The sequence below is a fragment of the Trachypithecus francoisi genome, unplaced genomic scaffold (genome assembly GCF_009764315.1).
Source record: "Trachypithecus francoisi isolate TF-2019V2 unplaced genomic scaffold, Tfra_2.0 Lachesis_group11, whole genome shotgun sequence".
NCBI lineage: Eukaryota > Metazoa > Chordata > Mammalia > Primates > Cercopithecidae > Trachypithecus > Trachypithecus francoisi.
The window spans coordinates 112,914,412-112,940,921 of record NW_022681456.1 but is presented as its reverse complement, the minus strand read 5'-3'; the positions used below and the strand labels follow the sequence as shown (position 1 = coordinate 112,940,921).

General features: G+C 36.3%; 1 protein-coding gene across 1 annotated transcript in view; it reads left to right on the top strand.

Moving 5' to 3' along the window:
- PIK3C2G (phosphatidylinositol-4-phosphate 3-kinase catalytic subunit type 2 gamma) overlaps positions 1-26,510 on the top strand; it is a 408,211-nt gene that overhangs the window by 216,491 nt on the left and 165,210 nt on the right. The window contains exons 19-22 of the mRNA XM_033222744.1: positions 15,841-16,021; positions 18,973-19,080; positions 23,642-23,734; positions 25,221-25,350. Coding sequence (XP_033078635.1) covers positions 15,841-16,021; positions 18,973-19,080; positions 23,642-23,734; positions 25,221-25,350 — 512 coding nt within the window. The remainder of the gene's footprint in view (positions 1-15,840; positions 16,022-18,972; positions 19,081-23,641; positions 23,735-25,220; positions 25,351-26,510) is intronic.

Sequence of the window (26,510 nt, the reverse complement as noted above, 5' to 3'; positions counted from 1 at the left end):
TCAAAAGAAGACATGTGTACAGCCAACAGACACATGAAAAAATGCTCATCATCACTGGCCATCAGAGAAATGCATATCAAAACCACCATGAGATACCATCTCACGCCAGTTAGAATGGCAATCATTAAAAAGTCAGGAAACAACAGGTGCTGGAGAGGATGTGGAGAAATAGGAACACTTTTACACTGTTGGTGGGATTGTAAACTAGTTCAACCATTATGGAAAATAGTATGGCGATTCCTCAAGGATCTGGAATTAGAAGTACCATATGACCCAGCCATCCTATTACTGGGTATATATCCAAAGGATTATGAATCATGCTGCTATAAAGACACATGCACACGTGTGTTTATTGCGGCACTATTCACAATAGCAAAGACTTGGAATCAACCCAAATGTCCATCAGTGACATACTGGATTAAGAAAATGTGGCACATATACACCATGGAATACTATGCAGCCATAAAAAAGGATGAGTTCGTGTCCTTTGTAGGGACATAGTTGAAACTGGAAACCATCATTCTTACCAAACTATCACAAGGACAGATAACCAAACACTGCATGTTCTCACTCATAGGTGGGAACTGAACAATGAGATCACTTGGACTCGGGAAGGGGAACATCACACACTGGGGCCTATTATGGGGAGGGGGGAGGGGGGAAGGATTGCATTCTGAGTTTTACCTGATGTAAATGACGAGTTGATGGGTGCTGACGAGTTGATGGGTGCAGCACACCAACATGACACAAGTATACATATATAACAAACCTGCACGTTATGCACATGTACCCTAGAACTTAAAGTATAATAATAATAATAATAAAAGAAGATAATGCAAAAAATAAAAATAAAAATAAAAAATCAGAATGGACTACTCTTAGTAGGCTGTAAGAAATTTGGTTCTATTATTTTAAACTACTACACTGAACTTTCTCAGTCACCTAACTTGTCCAAAATAGAAACTAAATTCGATTTCTTTGTATCTTCAAATTTGAAAGGACTTTCTGCTTTTCTTGATTCAAAAATATGTTCAAATATATAAAATTAGGAAAAGAAGAAACAGATTAAGCAGCAATTCAGTTAATTCAAGAAGTGATTATAATGATACATTTATAATTCTTTCACTTTTGCTTAACATATCTTTATGTTAAAATCATCACATCTTAGAAAGAAAACATCTATAAATATTTTATTAGTATTTTCTGGACTCTGGATTTGTGTCCAAAGACATTCTTTAACTGTCTGTACTTACGAGCTCCCTAAAGGTCCTGTCCCAATCATGTAATATCACATTTTTAACTTGTCTGCCTATTCATTTTTGTATGTTTGCTGTCTCCCACTCACTACTCCCAACTGTAATGTAAGCTCTGTGACCACATGAGCTCTGGTCGTCACGATCACCCTTATGATTAGCAGAATCTTAGTCACTTCCCTGTATCATCAGGGTTTGTGTAGGCATTTAGTATTATGCACATTCATTGAATAAATACATAAAATACTTGCCTGAACTAGAGCAAATAATTTTTTCTCTCTTGGCTTCAATTGTTGCCCCTCTAAAATTAGAAAAGTCTATCTATTCCAATTTATTATTATTATTATTATTATTTGGAGACAGAGTCTCACTCTGTCACCCAGGCTGGAGTATAGTGGCGTGATCTCGGCTCACCGCAACCTCCGCCTCCTAGGTTCAAGCGATTCTCCCACCTCAGCTTCCTGAGTACCATGTGGGCCAGGCTGGTCACAAACTCCCGACCTCTGGTGACCCACCCGCCTCACCCTCCAAAAGTACTAGGATTACAGGCACGAGCCATCGCACGCAGCCTATTTCAGTTTTTTAAAAATGTGTTTCTCCAAATCACAAGGTTCTTTAGAGCTCTCTCAGAGTGTGAAACGGGAAACCAAAACAAGCAGCAGTCTAGGCTGCCTACTGCCCTCTCAGTAGGGCAAATCATTTTTTATCTGATTTTTTCCTGTGGGTGCATGGTGAGGAAGGAAGATGGTTCTAAGTAAGATTTTGCTTTAAAAATGTGTCCTGCTTTTACGATGTTTTAAAGAAACTTCTAAACTACATTATTTCCATAAATCTGTCCAGAGTCCAGGTCTGATTTACAGATGATGTTCGTAGGTTTGTTTTTGTTATTGTTGTTGTTTAATTTCACATGCTTGGAAAAACACTGCAAGAAATAATTATCCTGTTTGATACTGTACAAACTTTAACCTGGAAGTGATAGCACATGTGTCTTATCAAAAGACAAAAATGCCCTTTGTATCTGGACCAGTCTGTGGACCTTTTATACGGTACCGAAGTACCCGTTGTTGATTTCCGCCTGGTGCTCAGGTCTGCTACTTCTTTGCCTGCTTGCCCAATTCAGATCAAATATTGAAACAACCACCCCAGTGATAAGGATCAAGTAGAAATAATGTATCTGGAGCAGCTATTCGGTACTTGTCGAGAAACTAAGAAAAATGCTCAGCTATCTTTGATCTTAGTAAGAGTAACCTTGCAGTAGAGTGCCTGCTGAATTCATCCTATTTCTGTTCTTACAGTGGCGACTTGACTTCAATTACTGCTATTGTTATGATTATTATGCACTTATTCTCATTTTTATTACAGTCGTTGTTTCACTGATGCTTTTGACAATGACATGAAACTAACTGAAGGTACAGGACTTGAATATCCTTGAAACCAGTTTTGTCTTAAACAATTGAGAAAGTGCTCTCCCATTTTTCTTAATTGTTTTTGTCAAACTGAGCATGTGGGCTAAATAGTATAAAATAAGTAATACTTTTAATTTAGCAGGTATTTGGATTGAGGAAAGTTGAAGTTTTTCATTGGGTTTCATATTTGCCAAATATATTTCAAAAATATTTGGCAAAACATTTTTGGTAAAATGAGTCACACACCAAAAATATTTATGAAATCTGGAACAATCTGAGCTAGTATTCAAACTGCCTATTTTTGTGAATACCAAGAACAACAACTATTATCACTGAGCAGATATTAATATCACACATTCATTAGGTACTGTTCTAAATTACATCATTTAATTATCACAGCAAACTTGTCAATTGAGTATCATTAGGTACTATTGAGACTCAGAGAAGTTAAGTCAGAGACCAAAAGTCACACAGCCTTTAAGTGGTCCAACCATGTTTCCAACCCAGATATAGCCAACTCCTTAGCCTGTTCTTTGCCTATATTTCAAGGCCTTAAAACTGATACTAGAATTTTTTAATCGACACAGACATTACCAGTCCAAGAAAGAGAAACAGAACTGGTAGTGAGACATCCTGAAGCAGAATTTACCATGTAAAAACAGGAGACTTTCTCTTGCTGAATTCCCTGTCTATTTATACCATTCCAGAATTCTTGGGAAAGAAAACAAGCGAAATTCATCAAAAATGTACCATCTCATTACTCTATTTTCCCAATTTGTGAAAATAAAAAATCATTACAAAGTAATTAGAAAAGCACTACAATAAGCCAGTTAATTTCTTCTGTTGCTAATTGAAATCAAGAAAACAAGAAAAAAAAAAGTAAAGCATAAAAATAAGAAGATGAGTTAACCATTATTGAATTTGTCCAACATAAAATACTAACATAGAGGAAAATACTATTTTAGGAACAGTATTAGAATCCTTCTAAAGATAGAGCATGTAAATATTTGATTCATAATTCAAATGAATGATTTTTAAATTCTGGTTGAGTTAATGCCATTTTCTAAGAAATGTGAACAGTAAATACTTGTTCTTTTTTTCTGGTCAGAAACAAAGAAAATTGCTAATCAATTAATTCCAAAGCAATTTCAGTTATCTGCCCTTTAAGCACGATCATCCAACCTCTACTGATGATTTCAGAGACAAAGAAGAGTCTCATTAAAGCAAAGCTCTTAAAACTTTTCTTAAAAGATAATTATGAAGGGAGACTCTCATAAGAACACAAGAACCTAATGGTCCAATGTGAAAAGACTTTTTTCTAAAGAGGAGCAAAAATGAAAATAACAATAGGAATAAAAGCCACCCATAGATTGTTATAGGCTATTTTAACTTTGGTAGATATTGCCACCTTTTTGGGTTATTGCTATAATTGCTTATATCTTAAATAAGACTGGGTTTTAGAGTCTGACTTTTTTTTGCACCAACATTGTTAGTAGCAGTCAATCTAAACTTCTTACAACAGGCTTTTGAAAATTCTTTAGAGATAAATGCTTGAATTACTTAACTAAATAGAATCTCTCTCTCTCAATCTCACCCCCACACCCAACACACACACACACACAAACACAGACACACACACACACACACACCATTTTTTTTCTTACATTTATAATTTATTCCCCCTGAGATGAAAAATATCCAATTCTAAAATGACATGGCTTATCATATAGAAAAGTACTTTGTGGGATGATTCTTAGCTAATGCAACTTTACCAATGATGGGTGTTCAACAACTAAGTTAACTTAGTTATGCAATTATTTTTAAACAGTAATAATTCCACCAAATTTTTCCCCTTGATCTGAATCCTTAAATCACGATATGATAGAGAAACTCTAGTATTCTCTTGGAGTCTTTCAAAATTCTCAAATATAAATTAATTTTAGTCAGTTTGTAATTAATGTCTACATTAATAAATAGATTTTAAGTATATGCATGTATGTGTAATATGCAAATTCTTCGGAGATTAAAGGAAATAGCATGTGAAAATGTAATTTCTTAGGATTCTATAATTCCCAAGCTATTACTAGGTTAGTTGGGGCTCATATTCCAAAATTTTAATCAATAAATAAAAGAAATTTTAGGAAGATGGGATTTATTTATTTAGCAGTATTTAATTCATTTATTCAAGAAATATTAACAGCCGACTCTGTCACAAGGAGAAACTATTGAGCCACAAGGGTGTAAAGCTACAATCCTGTCCTGAAAGAATTTTAAGTCTAGTAGGAGAAAGACGTTTTAAAAAAATTAAAACACAATTTTTAAAAAACACAAAATAACTGTTAATAAGAACAATGAATAGAGGAAAGTACTTCACCCTACAGGGGTGGATAATGCGTACCTGCCCAAGCCTGAAATCTAAGGAAGCTTTTTTTAGAAAATGTGCTAAGTTGAACATTAAAAGGTACACAGATGTTGTATGGATGCATCATTTCAGACACAGAGGATGGGGGAAGGCAAAAGCATTATAGCTTGAGAAAGCTGAGAAGATTCAAGTTACCAAAGGTAGTACTTTATGTTTGGGGTGGAAGAACATGATGGGAAATAAGAGACAAGACTTAAAGACCCGAGAGAGACAAATGATGAAGTGCTCTATTTGTTATACTAAGGATTTTCTATTTTATCCCGAAGGCTAGGTTATTTTAATCCCTAGAATTAGATTTCATTAGACTAAGTAAAAACGGAAGGGAGGCTGGGAAAAAATTCACAGGTAACGGGAAAACTGAGTACCAGAAATGAAGGCCTCAGTTAAAATCTGTCAGCAAGGACAGAAAGAAGAAACTCGATGTGAGAGCTATTTTGAAGGTAAACATAATAGGACATGGTAGAAAACTTGATGTTGGGGACGAAGGTGAGAGAAGTGCCAAGGATAACGGCCTCATTTTTAGTTAGGGCGATGGAAGGCTAGCCATCCTATTCATGGAGATAAGTAATTCAGGTGAAGAAGCAGGTATTGGGGAGAATGATGATGAAATCAGACATGTTAAGGTTAAAATGCCTTAGGAAAATTTAAGTGTGCTATTTTATAAATAGATGAACATAGCCTGAATTGAAAAAAAAAAAAAAAGAGTTCTAAGTTGGAAACTGTATCAGTCTGCTAGGGTTTCCTAGAATACCACAGATTGGGTGACTGAAACAACAGAAATGTATTTTCTCACAGTTCTGGAAGCTGGAATTTCAAGATCAAGGTGCCAGCAAGCTTGCTTTCTGGTGAGGCCTCTCTTTCCTGGCTTGTAGACAGACACCTTCTCCTTGCGTCCTCACGTGGCCTTTCTCTGTGCGCGTGTGCTCTCCTGCTCTCTCCCAGTGCTCATGAGGACACCAGCCCTATGGGATTAGGTCCCCAATCTTATGACCTCATTTAACCTTAATTACCTTCTTAAAGGCCTTGTCTCTACATTCAGTCACCTTGAGAGTTAGGGCTTTGGCATATGAGTTTTGGGAGAGGACATAATTCAGTCCAAAACAAAAGCATTGATTAAATGACAGGACAGACATGATTATCACATTTTACAAATGGAAAGGCTGGGGTTGGAACTATTAAATTGCTTGCGCAGTTACAGAGAGAACATTTGAAATGAAGTGATAGAGTGGACAGGACAAGTATCCCTGCCTATTAGGTACAACCTGAACAACAATAGCAACAACAGCATAACACAAGTCAACAGAAAATTAGCACAAGGATAAGTAAATTACACAACATAAGTCAACAGAAAATTAGCCAAGTAGGTTGTGGAGGCCTCATAGAACAACACTAATTTCTTACTGAGTTTCCAAAATGAATGGGATTAAATGGTGCCAGCCAATTTCAGGGAACAAGTTCTCTCATGACAATGAACGAGAATGTTGCAGACATTTTCTCAGGACATCAAACAAAACTCCAGATCTTATGGATAATGTCCCAGGGAACCTTTAATACCTTTACAGAATGAGCCTCACTGTTTGTAACTCTGAAGAATGAAGGGAGAAGCACCTGCCCCAGCTGTGATTTGAAGCTGAGGTTCCAGGAAAACTAGGTATTTCAAAGCCAGCTTCGGCTTGCACCTATAAACCTGCCTCTCCGGCTGTGTTCAAACACATGAATTGTTCACTGTGCAATATGATGATCATCCAGCTTTCACCAGAGGGCTGTGCAAGAACAAAAGGCTCAGGGGTAAAGGAGAATTTTATTATTAGTTTGCTATTCTTATGAAACATTCATATAGCAAAGGAATTGCCTTGCTGTTAAAAGAAATTTTGTTAAGGAAACTTTATGAAAAAGATGCTTACATTGCTTTTAAAGTAACTATACAGGTATTTAGAAGAAAAAATAGAATTTTATTTAAAAAAGAACTGGGTTGGGCACTGAGTTCAGAACCACATTTTCAAAGAGTAAGGAAAACTGTAGACACCTATTGAACTAACTTAAAATTCCATGAGCATGGATTCCAGCATTAATTATATGTCCAGCAAAATGTATTTTATTACGGCATATGTGCTGATGTTACAGACTTCCCGTTTCTTTTCTGCTACATTTTGAGTTATTTTGAGCCCCAGGCCCAATTAAAATGGGTAGTTCAAGCACATCTGTTGAATGTGCACAGTTCATCAGGATTCTTAGGTTTCCAAATGCAATCAGGGTGTTACTTTCAATGCAGCCTCTTCTCCCATCTACTCTCCCAATGCCACCCGCTGCCATTTGTCTAAATAAACCAAGGAAGCCAGACCCTTTGAAGCTGTGATGTTGGTTCCACTTTCTCAAGTGAAGAAGGGGTGGAGGAGAAGTGAGTCAGGTGTATGATTTGCATCATCAGAACAGATTCCACAATTCTATTATTTTTGTAGGCTGTGTAAGGGACAGAAAAGTATCCCTGCTTATCAGTATTTCACACAAAGTTACATTTAAGGCTGGGCAAGGTGACTCATGCCTGAAATCCTAACACTTTGAGAGGCCAAGGCCAGATCGCTTGAGCCCAAGAGTTCCACACCAGCCTGGGCAACATAGGGAGACCCTACCTCTACAAAAAATTTAAAAATTAGCCAGACACGGTGGTGCATGCCTGTGGTCCCAGTTACTCAGGAGGTTGAGGTGGGAGGTTCAGTTGAGCCTGTGAAGTAAAGGCTGCAGTTAGCCATGATCACACCAGTGTACTCCAGTCTGGGTAACAGAGTGAGCTCCTGTCTCAAAAAAATACATATATATATATATACACAAACACACACACACATACATATACATAAGCACATATACATATATTATACATATATATAAATATATCAGTGTATGTATGTATAAAATACACACACACACACACACACACACATACATACATATAAAGTTGGAATGAAGCCTTTGGAAAGAAAGAAGGCAACCTGGAGAACATGAGACTTCTGAGTGTTAGGAACCAGGAAGCAAGAGAAAAAGAAGAAAGAAAAACAGGGCAGGAAGGTGGCAGAAGATAATTCCTAGATTGCATGAGTCTCGGGCTAACCCCTCAGCTGGTATCCATGTTAAGACATCAGGAGGTGGCACAGCACAAGGCTGAAGAGCAAGGGCTGTGGAGTCAGACACGCTTGGATCCGAATCCCCATTCCACTGGGTGGGTGACTTTCGGCAATTTACTCTACCTCCATGAATCACTATATCCTCATCTGTGAGAAGGAAGAAATCAGATGACCTGGAGCTGAGGTAAGGAGTGACTAAAACAGCTATGCAACATGCTCGGAAACACCTGGCACAGAGTAAATGCTTGATAATTTCATAAAAGAATAAAATTACAGAGCCTGGGAACTGGAAGGCAGCTTACTAAACCTCACCAATGCCAACATTTGACAGAGGAGGAAGGTGAAGAACCAAAGCATGCAGGTTCTTGCCAGAGTTGGTGAAAGTATAAAACAGTCTTTCAAATCATGTTTCAATGGATTTTAGAACACAGAATATGGTGCTTTGCAAGGAGCCCTGAGTTGTCCAGAATGCTGGGCTCTTGTCATAGGTCTTTGGCCAAGTTTCTCTATCACTCAGTGTCCTCACCTAATAAATGTAAGGGTGGGAGAAATTACCTCAAAGTATTGTTCAGCTCCATGCTCTTGTAATATTCTTCCACTGAGAATATGAGTAAAATTACACTCAGGGAATGTGTTCAGCTGGAGTGGGAAGGACAAGGACTATTTGGAAGCTCAGGATGCCACAGAAGAGAGCAGAACAAGGTGGAGATTTTGACAAAGGAAAAGTGGCTGGAGGTAAGGCTTTCTTGGGGATCAGGAAAGGAGAAAACCAGAATGAACAAAAATGGAGGTGGGATACAGAAGGGCCTCATAGATAGCTGTGTCTTCCAAAGTGTGCCCAGGGCTAAAATGCCACCTGTTTCTTCTGTTTATATAATTAACAAGCATATATGCAGGGTAGTGGTGGAGGGAGAGGGGGGTTACTAGTAAGCTATTCACAGCAGAGTGCTTAATTTAGAAAAATGATAAATTAACTTTACACTAAAGCAGTAAGTGTATTTTGTAATGCAAAGAGGACAGTCCCTTCTCTTAAACCCCATTATTTGATAAATTTAACATGTGAACATGTCACATGTTAACATGTGAGTAGGCTGGAACATGTGACCATATGTTACATGTTAACATATGAGTAGGCTGGAAGGAGTTTTATGTATTTACATGTAGGCTTGAGGTAGGAGGCAAGACTTAACTCCAGCGGTGGGGCTCAGACGTTGGACCAAGTTGAGGACTAGCTAAAACAAGAATGGGGCAGAAGAAGCTTTCTGTAATTGTGTGTGCCATGTCAATTTGCCATTGCCATGACAACACCCAAATGTTACTGTTCCTTTCCATGGCAACAACCCAATGGCCTGAATGTGACCATACCACTTCTAAAAATTTCTGCAAAATTCACCCCTTAATTTGCGTATAGTTAAAAGTGGATATAAATACGACTGCAAAACTGCCTCTGAGCTGCTACTCTGGGCTCACTGCCTACGAGTAGCCCTGCTCTGCAAGGAGCAATACCTCTGCTGTTGCTCTACATTGCTGCTTCAATAAAAGTTGCTAACACCTCTGGGTCACCCTTGAATTTTTTTTTTTTTTTTTTTTTTTGAGACGGAGTCTCACTCTATCACCAGACTGGAGTGCAGTGGCACAATCTCGGCTCACTGCAACCTCTGTCTCCCAGGCTCAAGCAATTCTCCTGCCTCAGCCTCCTGAGTAGCTTGGACTACAGGCACCCACCACCACGTCCAGCTAATTTTTTATGTGTTTTTAATAGAGACAGGGTTTCACCATATTGGCCAGGATGGTCTCAATCTCTTGAGCTCATGATCAGCCCACCTCAGCCTCCCAAAGTGCTGGGTTTACAGGCATGAGCCACTGCACCTGGCCTGACTTCTTCCCTGCGTGAAGCCAAGATCCCTGCCAGATTAAACCCCAATTTGGGGGCTCACCTATCCTGCATCAGGCTCCTGGGTTGACCATGTTTTTCTGTGAGATGAATGCAAGAGCTCTGATTTCTTATTACAGATGTAGGAAACTTCAGGGAAACTTACCTGCTCAACATAGTTTTTTCCCTCCATAGCTACCAGCTGACCCTGAGTGCAACACTGCTGTGTAACAGTACTCCTCATTGTAGATGTTTGCACAAACAGATACCATCTATGACTAATTTTAAGCTTATCATTAAATATGTGACTGACCATAACTGTTAAGGATTTTACTTAAATATTATGACAAACAACTAATTATGATATAAATATATACCTATATACTCATATATATGCAGTGTTAATAACCTATTGCTAAAGACACAAGTTTTTTTTTTAATACAATTCATTGCTTAGCCATGCTCATCCACAAATGAAACCAAACAAAACAAGCCCTGATCTGGAGCAGTAAGTGGTGGCGAGGGAATAAAGAGAGGCAAAGAGAATGATCTCAGCCTAATTCTCAAGAGTTTTGGGTCAAGGTTCCCCAAAATCCTACTGCCCCAGAATAAGATCCCCCTTATTCTGCATCTTAGGGTTTTCTCACCTGAAATGCAATCAGGACATTTCCTGAAGCTGCACTTCTTTCTGACTCTTAGGTTTTTAACTGTCTCAGCTAGTTTTTATTAAACTGATTGAGTACAGTAGGTCTCAAAACTTTTAACGATTTTAAAAATACTACCTTTTCCCTTTCACATTCCCTAATTAAAACCAGGCTAGATTCTATAGTTTCCTTGTATATACTTTTAGACAAAAAAACTTCAACCCATCTTGTCCAATTTAAAACTTCATTTTCTCCTCTAACTTGACAGATACCTCACCCACCCCATCCACCTCCCAGCCTCGCACCCCTAGACTCCAATACTAGCCAAGATCTAGCTTAGGAATAGAAGATATGATCTATTATTTCACTCTTCTTCTCTTTCTCTGCTGGCTGTACCTTTTCTTAGCTATGAGTGGGAGGAAAAGAGAAAGAGAAAAGTGACCCTCACACTTGATAGGGCAAGCGATTGCAGTCCCCTGTCTGTGAGCTCAGATCCTCCACCAAGGCCCCCTGTGGCTTCATGGTCAAAGCTGGCTACCTTGGGGTTACCACGAGTGAGTTCTTTGGGAAGCCTTGGAGAACCTCCCCACCAGGAGATTTAGCTCTGGCTCAACCTCTACCTATACAAAGAGTGGATCACATATAATTACCTTTTATGAGTTTATTTAAACCTTGAGTAACATCCACCCCACAAACCCCTGTTTTGTCAAACTGCAGGGGTGCAGGAATGCAGGTTGCTCCTTTGCCACGCCTTTTCTCCATCCTGGTCTTGCTTTTTCTTCATGTTCACAGAAGCCTAGGGAAAATCAACAAACTCTCTTTCAGAGCAGAAGTCTAAACTGGGGTAACAGTCTCTTACTGCATACACTCAAATCACTATAAATGGCTCAATTTGAGCTTCCTTCCCCACTGGACTTGGAAAGGTTAAGTGGACATTGTGGACTCACTCTATTCCTCACTGGGCTAATGACTCATGACTCTCAAACACCCTCACCTGTAAATATATGGAGGAGATAATGCTTGTTGTACCATAGCCATTTTATCCATTTCCTAATAAGTCTTGAAGAGTTATCTGACCCCCAATTGGTTTTTCGTTTACTTGTTTTTGTCTCCTTGTTGTCAATTTTTGCCACCCTTTTGAAATATAGGGTAACTATTATCTCTTCACTCTTAGGTCTTGGTAGCCAACTCCAGGGCAACAAGGGAAAGTAACACTCAATATGCTAACACAGATGCTTCCTCATCCAAAGCCACTGGCCCCTTTTCAGCCATTTCAGTCCTCAGATATTACCATTAGGGTAGAGCTGAAGTTTTTAGTTCCCAAGAACAGCCACATGTACTGTCTCCTTCACTGTCCTCAGCCATCAGACCCTTTGTTTTGCCCTGTGTTATGTAAGCCCTAAAAAAGTTTGTGTTTGCCCCTTATTACTACAACATTTTCACTCAGAGAGCATCTCCTATCAGATACTCAGACATTTGGCTAGACAAAGCAACAGATGGTACATAGGCCTATTCACACTTTTAAATGAGTCAAGAAGTATGTTAGCAACAATAAAATAACAATAAAATTTTAGCAATGTCACAGAATATACATGTCCAAATAAGCTGGATCAAATCATTTTTGGAATACCTTTTGGGACTTTTTATGATCCATGAAAAAAGACATGTTAATTACTTTTACAGTTTTTTGATCTGAAATATTGTACTCAAATTGACTATTCATCAATTCACCAGACTTGGCTCCAGGTGACTTTTGTTTATTTTCAGTAATTAGATTTGCCCCAAAATATCCTCAGGGATACCCCCCGAGAATGTTTAAAAAATGTGCTTTCCATTCTAAAGGCAACTCAAACAAACAAGTGGAAAAAGAAAAGAAAGACAAAGAAAGTTGGCATATTCATTAGTTTTTACCATAGCAACAAACAGCCCCACAGTTTCAGTGGCTTATGGCAACAAAGTTTATTTCTCATTCATGTAGGACTCAGGCTGCAGACTTGCTGTCGTCCTGCTTGGCTCCACCTGACTCTGTGCATCAATGCTCAGCTTGGCTCCACATTGTCTTCTCATTCCAGGACTAAAGGAACAGCCCCTTACTGGGACATGCTGTTCTCCCGGAAGAAAGCAGAAGCAAAATTAAACCAAACCGGAGGCCAGACCAAATCACAATAGCCCATGTAAAGCGTCTCCGTGGTCATGAGTATAGATTGCATCCAGTCACATTCTGTTGACCAAAGCGAATCACATGACCAACCTGACACGGGATAAAGAAGTATATTCTACCTACAAGAAGGTACCGGAAGTCACATGACAAAAAGTCTAGATGTATAATCTTCTACAGAGGAGAAAATCATGGAACTGGGAACAATAATGAAATCTACCACACAGTGTGGGAACAGTGGGAACATCATGAGTATATAACATTCCAAAGAGACTGCTTTGGAAATTATCAGAATGATTAACCTCATAAATTATGGTAGGGGTATAAACCAAGTCAGCTTCATGCCTTATGGGCTCCTGTCATAAATTTAAGTGTTCTAAAAATATATACAACATCTCGGGTATTGTTTTAATCATTTTCTAAACTCGTTTCCTTTGTGAATAGTTTTATATTTGAGTTGTTACGAAGTAGTTTATTGATAAACATATATTGCAGAAAACTGATTGGAATGTGCATATCTGCAGACTTGCCCCATATAATGTTCTTTATATGCAAAATTCAAGTAGTGCTGCTATTTCTGAAAGAGCAAATCAATATTCTAAAAATGGGCTAGTCAGAAAAAATTATCGTTGCAAGGATTGTATAACGTATCAAGTTCCTCAGTTGAGGAAAATACTAAATAAATCTCTTAGCCACTGAGAGGTAAAATAAAGTTGCTAATGCTAAATAGGCATGCTTTTCATTTCTTAGCCACACTATTAAAATCTTAAAATTAACAACTATATTTTAGGTATTGAATTGTAGTCTTTATTTGTCCCAGAGTCCTAAATACACTTGAAAAACTCATATTCTGGAATCCACCTGTGCTCACTAAAAATCAGTCTCCCGATCCACATACCTCAGCCCAAACAAAGTAGCAAAATATACAAGATGAAATGGGAAGGGGAAGCCCTGGAGTGATCTGAAATCACTCATCTCTATCGTGTAGCTCAATTCTTTTCTGTTACTGGATGTTGTTTCCCCTCTTGACCCACAGAAAATACACAAGTGAGTAAAATTCTAGGACAGTCCCTGAGATGGGCAATATCCTGCTGTTGAAAACTAAAATTAAGGCCTGGATTGAAGGAGTTTATGAGGCAAAGAGGGCTGGGATGGTGTGATTACTCTGTTCTGTCCTGCTGGTAGACTGATGGAATATGAACTATTTGTACTTTTCCTGTGGCTCTAGCAAGTCCCTCATCATGTGACCAGAAGCAACTACATGCATGAAGAAATGTAGAAAAGTTCTAATTTTCAAGAAAATCTCCATTCTTTGCTAGCTGAGGTTGCTGACTATCTCTGTATCTCTGAGTCCACTATAATTCACTTCACTTAAATACCTCCGTGACATCCTATAAAAAATTTGCTCAGTCACCTGGGTTATGTTTCTTTCCCTCTTCCTTACTGCCTACCACACTTAATACTGTCAAAATCTTCTTTAATCATCTAGATTTTATGCATTCATCCTCATTTTAATGTTGTCATAACTTACACTTTATAAAGCATTAAGGTATGTATACAAAATAATACCAAATTGAATCACAGCTGGATATTGCAGACATTAGGGTAAACAGGTCTCTGGCATTTTAAGATTTACTTCACAGTTTGTGCAAAATCACATTGCCTGCATCTTAAAAGCCCAGTCTTTTAATAGCAAGTCTTACTTGATACTTCTCGGTCCCTTGACCTTAAACTTTTTATTTTTAAACATTTTTGGCATAAGCAATATTGCCTCTCCCAGGTTACAGCATCTTTTGAAAAGGATTTCTGTAATCCTTAAAAAAGAGTGGCCAGCTATTTTCTACAATCTTATAGACAGAGGCAATAGATAAAAACTACAATATTTAGGATTTACTGCTTCCTTATAGTGAAAGTCACTGACACAGAACTGAGTAACCTTCCAACCAAAACTTCATAGTTCAACCTTTTCCGTAGTGTTTAAAATTAAGGGGCATGTTAATTTCTCTTGTCATTTCAAGTTTCTGTGCCCGAAAATACAGGAATAGAACAATTGGCCTCTCGTGTTCATCTCCAGCACTCTATGATTTCAATTCTGCAGTGTACAAAAACAAACTCTTTACACGTCGAGTAAAAAGTCATGGATCTTGAACCACATCTCACCAGGAGAACATGTAATCTTGGCAGGGATGCAGGGTTTGAATGAGGTATACTCTCCAAGGAAAATAATCACAACTGAATACACCGAGTTTTCTCAGCTTTTATGTTTTTTAGGATGTGGTCACTCTCCCCTGCTCAGTTTTCGGATGTGACTCTCCCCTGCTTGGTTTTATTTTGAGCAAGGAATCAAACTGAGTTTTTCCTCCTTGAACCAGAGAGAAGCAAATACATTGCTCATAAGAGAACAAGTTCATTTCAATAGAATAAGGAATAAGAGTATTATATGTACAAATTACCTAAACAATTCTGACAATCCCTATAACCCCAACCCTAAAATATATTATTTCTTTAATTATTTTGGTAAAAAATTGTTGATTTTGTCTGTGCAAAATAACTATTCTTTTTATCATGTATGTAGCAGTTGGATAGTCATAGAGTTATATTTATGTACTAGATCAGTTTAAAAATACTTTTAAAAAGTACTCTTTTTTTTTTTTAAGTATTTTTAAACTGATCTAGTACACACTAGAATTAAGAGGACTGAAAGGAAAAAAGATGTGTTGTGAATTGAAATGAAGAAAAGCAGATCTCTTATTGATTCTTCACTCTTGGAATCTCATTAACTATCAGATGGAACTTGATGACTGTCAATGAATAAACAACATTTTCTCCATTCTAGGCTATTAAACTGCCCAAAGCCACCAAATACAGATTAGTTTGAAATGTGAAATGCACTTATTGTTCCGGCTGGAGGTGGTTAAAAAATCAGCTTTAGATACAAGAATTTTTTTCTCTCTCTTTCCTTCAGGCTGCTAAAGGATGCAGAAAATGAAGCTTATTTTAAAAGCTGGTATCAGAAGCTACTAGCTGCTCTCCAATTCTGTGCAGGTAAAGCTTTGAGTGATGAGTTTTCCAAGGAGCAGAAACTTATCAAAATTCTGGGAGATATTGGGGAAAAAGTCAAGTCTGCCAATGACCATCAAAGACAGGTTTGTTGAAATATTAATCTTCAGGTAGTAATTCTTTTAACTTTGGTTTACATTAAGTTTTAATTTCATTGTTTACAAAGCAAATTCCTTGACTAAGATACTTAAATCAATTACTTTAGTCAAGTTTTTTGAGATATTAATCTTCAGGTAGTAATTTTTTTAACTTTGGTTTAAATTAAGTTTTAATTTCATTGTTTACAAAGCAAATTCCTTGACTACACTTAGATGTAAGATACTTAAATCAATTACTTTAGTCAAGTTTTTTGTTTTCCCCACCTACTATTCTTAAGTTAATGATAATGTCAATCACCAGGACATGGTTTTTTGGCCTAAATAGCCATGTGACACACAAACAGAACCTGAAAAGAAAAGACCAACTTTAAAGGCAGTTTGACTAAACAAGCCTGATAAAGTAATCGCGTCAATATGGCGACACAATTCAGATTCATGGAGAAATACATGAGGAGATGTTTTAGGGCACTTTTGTTGTTGTTGCTCAGCAAAGAACATTTTTCACGCAACAAATAAGATGAATTAAATGAAATAAATCAATGGCCTTAAGAATAGTAATACTTTTTATACTAAGATCTATCGATACTAGTCAAAATATGTGCCTCCTTCTCAGTGCTTATAATAATGGACCTGGCTATTATTTTTCTTGGAAGAATATTTGCTACTTTTAATTATCTGCATCACTAGTTCCCTATACTGATATACACCATTAAGTAATTTCTCTCAAGTTCAACATTCTAGATGCAGGGAGAGAGTGGACATTCATTCATTGTATTAAGAATATTATTCAATAATAATTAACTACCTACTATAGACTAGGGGTTAAGGATAGAAAGATGACCAAAACATGAGTTTTGTCCTCAAAGGAACTCAGTTTCTCTCCACTTATAATCTAAAATCAACAAGAATTTTCAACAAAATGATATAAAAATAGTAGTAGGCAAAGTGTCCCAGAATTCTTTCTCAGCCCAGGATTTTTCTTGCTGGAAGTCTCTTCGTTTAGTAGAAGTGCCAGAAACTATGCTACTTCACCTTCCTGGGAGAAAATGGAAAATAAAAAAGCAAAAGTTTGGAATTTATTCTTCAGTGGGAGGTATATAAACTCCAGTACACAGTGGAGCCTTAAGGCATATAACAAGATAAGCAATGCAAAAAAAAAAAAAAAAAAAAAAGTTCTATGATTTTTTAAATGTTACTATAAGTTCTTTAATTATTTTCTAATGGTAGACAAAAAGTTGATGGCAAGTTAAATAAACTGATTTAAAATTTACAGAAGTTTGTGTGAAGGTTTGGTCTTTATCTCTTATGTTTTAAAATCCCTCACATGTTTAAGATATACATTATAGTTAAACAATTCTGGAACTTTTTTTGATCATTTGCTTCAAGTACCAGAGTGATACTGACATTATTCACTCAGGTAAATATATTTATCTTGCCTTGACTGGCTGCTTTTGTGATAACATCTCTTTACATAGGAAAACAAGAAGAGGAAAAGGAAGAGGTGGGAGAGGCATTTATAATTTCTCACAATTTAAGAAATAATAACTTCTCACAATTTAAGTTACTAATAGCTATTTTTCTACTTTAAAAAGCACTAATTAAGCATAACTATATGAACTGGGAAGAAATTTTACTTAAATGAAGGGAGCATAGATTCCTCTCCATGATATCCAGCAGGCAAACCCAAGTATAGATGAAGCAAAGGAGAACAACCACACACATAGGGCTGTAATGCAATTTTTGTCTTTCCACTTTGCTCTTCTGGATTCTGGGAGCTGTGGATTCTATTATTTGCCAATAAGCCAGGAGTAAAAGCCAAGAAACTCTTGAGCTGAGTGAACATTATTAATATGATATCCTTGTCTTCTGCATTGGGCTCAAAAAGTTTCTTTTTTAATTTTCAATTTTAAAATGCACAAAATAAAATTTCTACCGTAGTTACCTCATGCTAGTAAATAGTAAGTCTTTCTAATACTCTAACTACTTTTTTATATCCATTAACTCTGTATCCCCCTGCCTCCTGCTGCACTGACGACCTTTCTCAGCCTCTAGTAACCATCCTCCTACTCTCTGTCTCCATGAGTTCAATTGTTTTAAATTTAAACTATCACAGAGAAGTGAGGACATGTGATATTTGTCTTTCTGTGTCTGGCTTATGTCACATAACATAATGACCTCCAGTTCCATCCATGTTGTTGCAAATGACAGGATCTCATTCTTTTTTATGGTTGGATAGTACTCCATTGTGTATATGTGAAAGTGGACTAAAAGAAGCTTTGCTTGTTTTGTGATGAATTGTTATTATTTCCTATCTCTTTTGTCATAGGATGCACAATTTAAAGGTGTTGTTTGTGATATCTGACCTGCCATGAGTATAGTGGAGTGTAGGAGGGAGGAAATATCAGAAATATACTCATTGACGTCCAGTAAACTATTTGTTCCTGCGTATTATTATTTCTGACAGCATTACGCAATTGATTTTTGTCATTATTGTTACTATTGTACGTAATTTTTTTGTAAAATGCACTATTAACTATTGAGTGTAATTTTGAGAGTCACAAACTCAGATTTCAGAAAATTATCAGAAAAGGATCATGTTAATAATTACATAAAGCAGGGTTGGCTACGCAGGTCAAGTCCAACCTTTTACGTTTTGTTTAAACAGTACAGTGCTTTGACTGTTTTTTATTTTTAGTTGAATTTGAGGTCTTTTAGAAAGGGCATGCATGCTTTAGTTTCCCATTTCTCCAACATGCCCTATTGTCTTTAGCCCATTGTCTTCTCATGCCTGAATACATCACCTGCCTGACCCCAAAGTCATCCAAGTGTGCAACACTGAATTCAGGAATTCATTTAATCAATAGAAGAAAATTATAACTTGAAGGAAAAGTCAAGTTCTTTACATTTTCTTAAATCCTTTTTCTAATGATTTTTCACAGGAGGTACTGAAGAAAGAAATTGGCAGACTAGAAGAGTTCTTTCAAGATGTAAATACTTGTCATCTTCCTCTGAACCCTGCCCTGTGTATAAAAGGGATTGATCATGATGTAAGTCAACTTATTCCTCAGATCAATTGAATATTTCTGTTTTGTATAGTTTAGTTCACTGTATGTGTTTGAAATGGCAAAAAGAATTCATAAGCTGACATTGCAGTTATTTTAAGGAAAAAGTAATTGAATCCATTTACATTGTGTTTTCCCTTTGATACACTACGACCAGTTGGGATCACATTGGCCTTATCACATGGTTTGTTTATTTGGAAACAAACTATCCATCAGTTCAGTGAAAAAGAAAATAGAGGAACATAGAGGAACATATCACTGGGTTAATTTCTTGACTCATGATTGATTTGGTGACCCTGTGCAGGCTGGGTATAATTTCGTGGTTTATTTAGACTATGTGCATAACCATACCTAGTACATGAACGTTAATCATTAACTACAACATTTCTATTTTGATTCAATTTAAAATTCATTGATTCTAATATGTCAGTGTATCATACAGTCTGTGATTTTACTCACGCCTGGAAAGCCCATCTTGACATTGTCAGACTCACAACTTCCTAAGCCTTCTCTTCCTAATCCTCTGTCATATGGTACCTCTTCAGTCACCCTTCTCTGACTTAGAATCATTCTCCCTTGTTCCTGATAAGTTTTATTATCTTCCTTCTCAAAAGCCCAAGAGTACAAAAACACTAACAGAGAAAATTGTGAATATGTTCGATTTAAAAGTGAAGAGGTTCAGCTATCATGCATGGACAATAAATGTTACTTAACCGAAGTCATAAGACAGTCAAGAAAACAAACCCAATAATTAGATGAAAAATTAGACCATTATTACCGTGAATGTAAAATGTTTTGCTAAAAACTTGATACCATCATCTTTATCACTTTGCCACAAGTAAGACTCGCTGCAAATTTTTTGATACATTTCATAAATATATTTTGAAACATAACAAAATAAGGCTTCAAATTCCTTAAACTGAGATATGTCTGTCTGGGCTGAAATCCAAATCGTTACTAATTTTCAAAAAATTGCCCAACTTTTTCATCGTCAGCGGCATTCTTGACTAATGCTGAGCATATGTAGGAACTCAGCATTTCAAGGACACTGTACCTTAATGTAGAAAGAACAACAGGGATCACTGAGTCCTTGTGTTTTTTTTGTTTTTTGTTTGTTTATTTGTTTGTTTGTTTTTGCTTTTGCTTTATTGGCTTGTTGTTTTAAAGGAGAAGAGTGTTTTTGTTTTTTTGTTTTTTTCACTTAAAGTTACATATAAGTTTGGCATGTGCAGGTGTACCTGCTGGGCCAGGGGTCAGCTGCCCAGGAGTCACCAACCCTAGTAATGCAGGTGGGACCACACTCCTTCCCTACAGCACCGTACAGTTAGCTGTACTCTTCCTGCAGAAACTGTCCCAAGTAGAGCCACCCTCTGGTTCCATTTGCTCTGACTAGCTATGCCTGGCACAGGGTTGGGCACCTATGGGTACGACAATGAACAGGACAGACATGGTCAGGTGGCAGCATCTTGGGAAACATTTTAACCTATCCTCCAGTCCCATTGAACAAAGAAATGAGAAATCTTACAGTTGAAATAAGTATGGAAAAACTCTCTGTTTCAACAGAAACCTTATCAACTACTGGAGAATCCACACTGGGGAGAATCCTTATAAGCATGATGAATATGGCAAGGCCTTCATTCAAAGTAAATGTCTTATTTGACATCAGAGGGTCATATAAAAACTTATTTAAATGGAAGCAGTTTGGAGAAACCATCTATCAGAGCTCTTAATTTGTTGACTATGACAAAATTCATACCTTTTGAATGCAGTGTGACAAGGCATTTGGTCTGAGTTAATGTCTTATTCTGTGTCAGAATTCACACATGCCAAAAGCCCTATAAATATAAGCATGGAAATCTGTAGTCAAAACTCATGCCTCATTATACACCAGAGAATTCACACTGTGAGAAACCCTACAAATATAATGGATATGAGAAGATATTCAGTTATAGTGCCAGTCTTGTGGTACATCAGAGAACCCATTGTGGGGAGAAATCTTATAAATGCAATGATAGTGTGAAAGCTGTTATATGATTGTGTGAGCCATTATAGCTCACAAGTGATCGTGCACCAGAGAGTTCACATTGGAAAGGAGCCCTATGAATGGAGAGAGCAGGGGAAAGCCTTTAATCAGCTTCTGTCACCGTCAGTCAACCACACTGGGGAGAAGCACTCAGGTCTGGTTCAATACGTTTCTTAAAGCGTGGCTCTCAAAGGCAACGAGCAGGGGGCTCAGGTCTGAGCTAAACTGTCTTTATAAGACAAATTCTCAACCTTTGCCTTCCACCCCTACCCACAAACCATTAATCACAATGAGCCATTCCCTATTTTCTTTTAAATCACTAAAGGATGGACCAAGTGGGAGAGTGGGAAGAACTGAATGCAATTCTTCCCCACTACTTAGGGAAAGCAAGGACCAGATATTTCATTTACTTAATGGCTTCTTTTTCAACTAATTTTTAGATCTCTGTCATTGATGTGTGCTTCTCAAGGACAGAGATCATATCTTCCTTTCTTCCAGCTTTTCTATCTTATTATACCATCTCCATAAAATCCTCCTCTAAGACTCTGACTAATTCTTATGTCTATGGGCATTCCAATCTACTTTGTAACTATCACTCTAATCTAATATCTTATCATTTGCCTTTTTCTATCTAGAAAACCCTTGTTTCTGCCTATTTGCTAATCTATGTCCCTCACAATCTTCAAGATCTAGTTAACCTCTGAAAATTTTTTTCTTAAAATGTGATTTCATTCAATGATGATAAACTGCCTTGTGAATTATTTTCAACTTCATGTGTGTGCATTTATATATGTACATATATGCATGTATATACGTATATATATAAATGCAATGATTGAAAGCTGTTAGGTTTGATGTGTGTGTGTATATATATACACATATATATACATATATATAAAACCAAATTTAACAGGCTTTGTGAGGGTAGATATAGTGTTTCTTTTTTAGCATATAATGTGCATACTAGTTGTTGAATACATATTTTTGACAATTACTCAAATATTTACTGCATGAAAACCAAGATGTGAAGCAATAAAAGCAGAATATCTCCGGGTGATAGTTACAAAGATAGGCTAAGCCTTGCCTTTAGCCTCCCTGAACTTGGGATAACTCAAAGAGATCCCCGCAAATTCCATGAGCAGAATTTAAAAACCACTGATCTGTACTCATTTCTTGCCTAATAGAGAATTTGCTAATTCAATACCATGATATATGGTCACGTGATCCCTAATTAACTGACTTTTGCAACAGAATTTTACTGCTTAACAAGCATCCTCACCCATAAAACTATAAAACATCTATTTTTATTTATAGGTAAAACATCTGTGTTTATCTATAAAATATCTACTTCTTAACTGACCTATCAACACAAATATAACCCAATTTCTAACTAAACAAACCCTTGCTTACTGAATCAATTTGAATTTTCAAATTGAAAATAGGAAATATCTATTTTAAATCTCTTAAACTCCTGCTTATGATTCAGTAAGCAAGGGTTTGTGTTTAGTTAAGATATTGGGTTAGATTTGTGTTGATAGGTCAGTTAAGAAATAGATATTTTCTCTCAGCTTCTACTAATTTCAGACTTCTTGCAGATAACATTGTTCAAGCTGATCTTTCAACATACATTGATGTCATATTTTACTAAGTTGATAAATCGAAAGCATCAAGTCTTTTTCCTTTATTTATATTAAGTCTTCAATGTCATCATGAACTCTCTAATAGTCTAAAGACATACAGCTTTTCAATGCTCAGTTGTAAAAAAATAAAAGGAAAACAGGCAACAAGGAAAGTAGAGTGAAAAGTAGTCAACATCACAAAGCCAAAAATGCAAACGGAATGTGTAATTACAGGAAATGAGAAGACAAAATCTATGTTGTACTGTTATTTACAAAAACAAGAAAATGTTCATTAGCTAAAAGATAAAGAAAAATGTAAGGATTTTTCAAAGTAACTGATTAGTGTCAGGCACTGTAAAAGGTATTTCATATCCATTAGTTCATGTATCTATCACAAACATGTATGAGGGAGGGGTTACTACCTCCACTTTACAGCAAATGAGTTATAAAGCTTAGATTTGAACCCAAGTCTTTCTTAACTCTCTATTTTTCCTTAAAGTATTCTGCAAGGTAGACATAATGGAAAGGAAATAAAGTTTTTAAAATAAAATTTTAACTTTTATTTACTGACTAGCTAGCATAAGCCAATATTCATACACTGCTTAGTTCATTTAAACCTCAAACATATCACTACTGTTCATTGAGGAAAAAATGTAGTTGAAGATTTGTAATCTGTGAAAAAGCTAGCTTCTTGGTTTCAAAGTAAAGGCTCCAGTTGATAGACTACATTTTTAAAAATATGTATGTTTCTGTGTTCCAAAGTATAACAATTATTCATATGTGCTACATTTGTTCATACAACAAAGTCTGCAAGAGGGTATGATTTTGGGGAAAAGCTTTGTTGTTTGGGTGTTAGGGGTTGATTTATTTTGCTCACTAGTTTTCCCTTTTTCTTTCCCTATAGGCATGTTCATATTTTACATCTAATGCTTTGCCATTGAAGATTACTTTCATCAATGTTAATCCAATGGGCAAAAACATCAGCCTTATTTTTAAGGTATGCTAGTGGTCTTAAAACATGAATTGATTCCATAGACAGAACTATCGATGTATTACTCACAAAAAGAAATTGTTGTAGCTATTTTCCTCTAGCAATAACACATAAGTTTTTCAATTATTTTAGAGTCTGCCTTTTTACGGGATTGTATGTAGTATGTGCCAAACTTCAACTGGCAATAAATCAGACATTACTGACTCATGGCCAGGGAGCCTTCATTGCAAAACCCAAGAGAATATATTTCAATAAATGAAGTGATATGATTGCTTTTAAGTGGCACAGAAAGTTGAATGTGTGGTGAGCCCCAGGAGGAAAGTTTTATGTTGGTCTAGATACTAAATTGGGATCAAAATTAACAGGAATTGAAATGACATAAGTTAATTTAACATTAAATTCTTGCCTGCTAACACTTGTTGATTTTAGTAGTTTGAGTTTTTTTTTTCTTTTTAAATAAAAAAGTAAATATGGGTCCTTTCAGTCTTCATCATTAATCCCATTGGAAAAACAGAGAAAAGGTAGTAACAGGTTTATAAGCACGTAGGAAAGAGGGAACAGAAAGGGAGATAAAGGCAAAAAGAAAGAATATGCCAGTCTTCCAGTTTATTTGGCCAATTATTCCGCCAAGCCATGCAACAAGGTCTCAGAGTGAATTTTTGGTGAATTTTCACTGTCTATTTTGGAGAATAATGAGTTGTGTGCCCATACTTTTGCTTTGTCCTGTCACCTCAAGAGTTAGTGGTCCCAAAACACTGTACTTTTGATGAAGGGGAAAAAAGAAAACACAAAATCTTATCTTGGGAGGATTTTCTGTGTATAATTTAGAAACTGTTTTCAAAACCAAAATTCTTATTTGTTTAAAAGGATAGAACTATCCTTCCCCTTTGAACGTATGCAATCTCCTTAACCAATACATGACTATCACCACTTTATCATTTCTTATTATTATCGGAAATTATTTTCTCTGAAAACCTTTTAACTATCTTTAAAATAATTTGAGAAATCACTGATTTAAAGTCTAATCAATCATATGGATGCTATTTATATTCCTAATCAAGAAGCTCTTGGTATTCTAACTGCATATCGGTGCATAAATTTATGACATAGCAAATAATGTTTCACTTAGAAAGAGTTCTCTCTTGGCTAAGTTTGAAATTTGAATAAACATTCATCCAGCCTGTCTTTGCCAGACTTTGAATCTGAGACATCGCACGTGGATAATAAATTGAAAATTATTATCAAGGAACAGCATTCCAAGCAGCACCTCTAATTTGATGGTTGAAGCTTCTGTAATTATCTAAAGGGAAGTTCTCATTTAAAAACATTTTTTATCAGAAACACAAGGTACTTTTAGTGCTAATAAAACCATTAAAACCACTCTATGTCAGGATAGAAACATATCCAAGGAAAAAAGTGACATGTACTATATTTGACTGCTTTTAATGGAATTCAAGGAAAAACCCAGGGTCTATCATTTTGTTTTTAACAGGCTGGAGATGATCTTCGTCAGGATATGCTTGTTCTGCAGATTATTCAAGTGATGGACAACATTTGGCTGCAAGAAGGCTTAGATATGCAAATGATCATTTATCGATGTCTATCCACAGGAAAAGACCAAGGTCAGTATAGATTAGAAAGTGCATTGGCTCACATTATTTATTTCACACATTCACTGGTGGTAGGCTACAAAACTTTCTCCAGCTTTCGTTTCAAACTACAAGTTTGAAAATCCAAAGAACTGTACACATTCTTCTTCTTTAAAAAGAATTATTTTCAAAAATGATAAGCCGACAGAATTTATATAAAGCATAATATGCTTTTAGGTATTAATTAGGACCTTCACAATCCAAATGTTAACTGTGATTTTCTTTTAGGTGTCTTTTAGAGTTAGTTTCATTAATAACTTACTGTTATTTTTCTCATTTTGTAATATAAAGCCTACTCATTTTTAAAAGAATACAATTGTTACTTATTAACACAAAATACACATGTTCAAGTGCTGAAAGGAATTCTGGAAATTCTAAACACATTGTAAACCTTAATTTAATTTCTAAAAGACTTTTGAGTAGATAAAGTATCAACAGTCAATGTTGGTCACACATGTAAATGTTGGACGTATGTCAGCATTTATTTTCCTTTATAAAAGGCAAGAAATCAATATGAAAATATAATTATACTTATGCACATTTTCAATGAAAATAATGTCAACAGACCACCCAAATTATCACTAAAACATCAGAGGTAGAAGTTGCACTTAATTACAATAATGCCAAACTAAGGAAACGACAATATTTAAGATATCTTATACTTTTTTTTACATATAACCATTGCCACTTAGAATTTTATTAAATTAATTGGTGTGAATTATAGCAGATACATGTGCATAAACAAAGGGATGAAATCATAGAACTGGAGAGGGGATCTAGACCATGTAGTCATTTTTTTCTTTTTTTTAATTCAAGCAGAGCTACAATTTAAACCTGTCATCACAAGAGAACTGTCATGCCATGGATCCTCACTTCCTGAAGTCCCACCAGCAGGCTCAATACCCCAGTCAACACTTGAGATTTTAGATGCTCAGTATGAAAACACCTCCAAATTCACTTGCCACTTAATACCTTACAATGACTGCATTACAAGTCATACTAGCCAATTAATTTGATTCTGATAACAGAGCTCCTACTTCCATGCCAAGTGTCCCACTCTAAATACTTTCTAAATCTCTAGTTACTACAACAGTCATTTATCCTTGCTACCATGAGATTGTTATTCCTTGCAT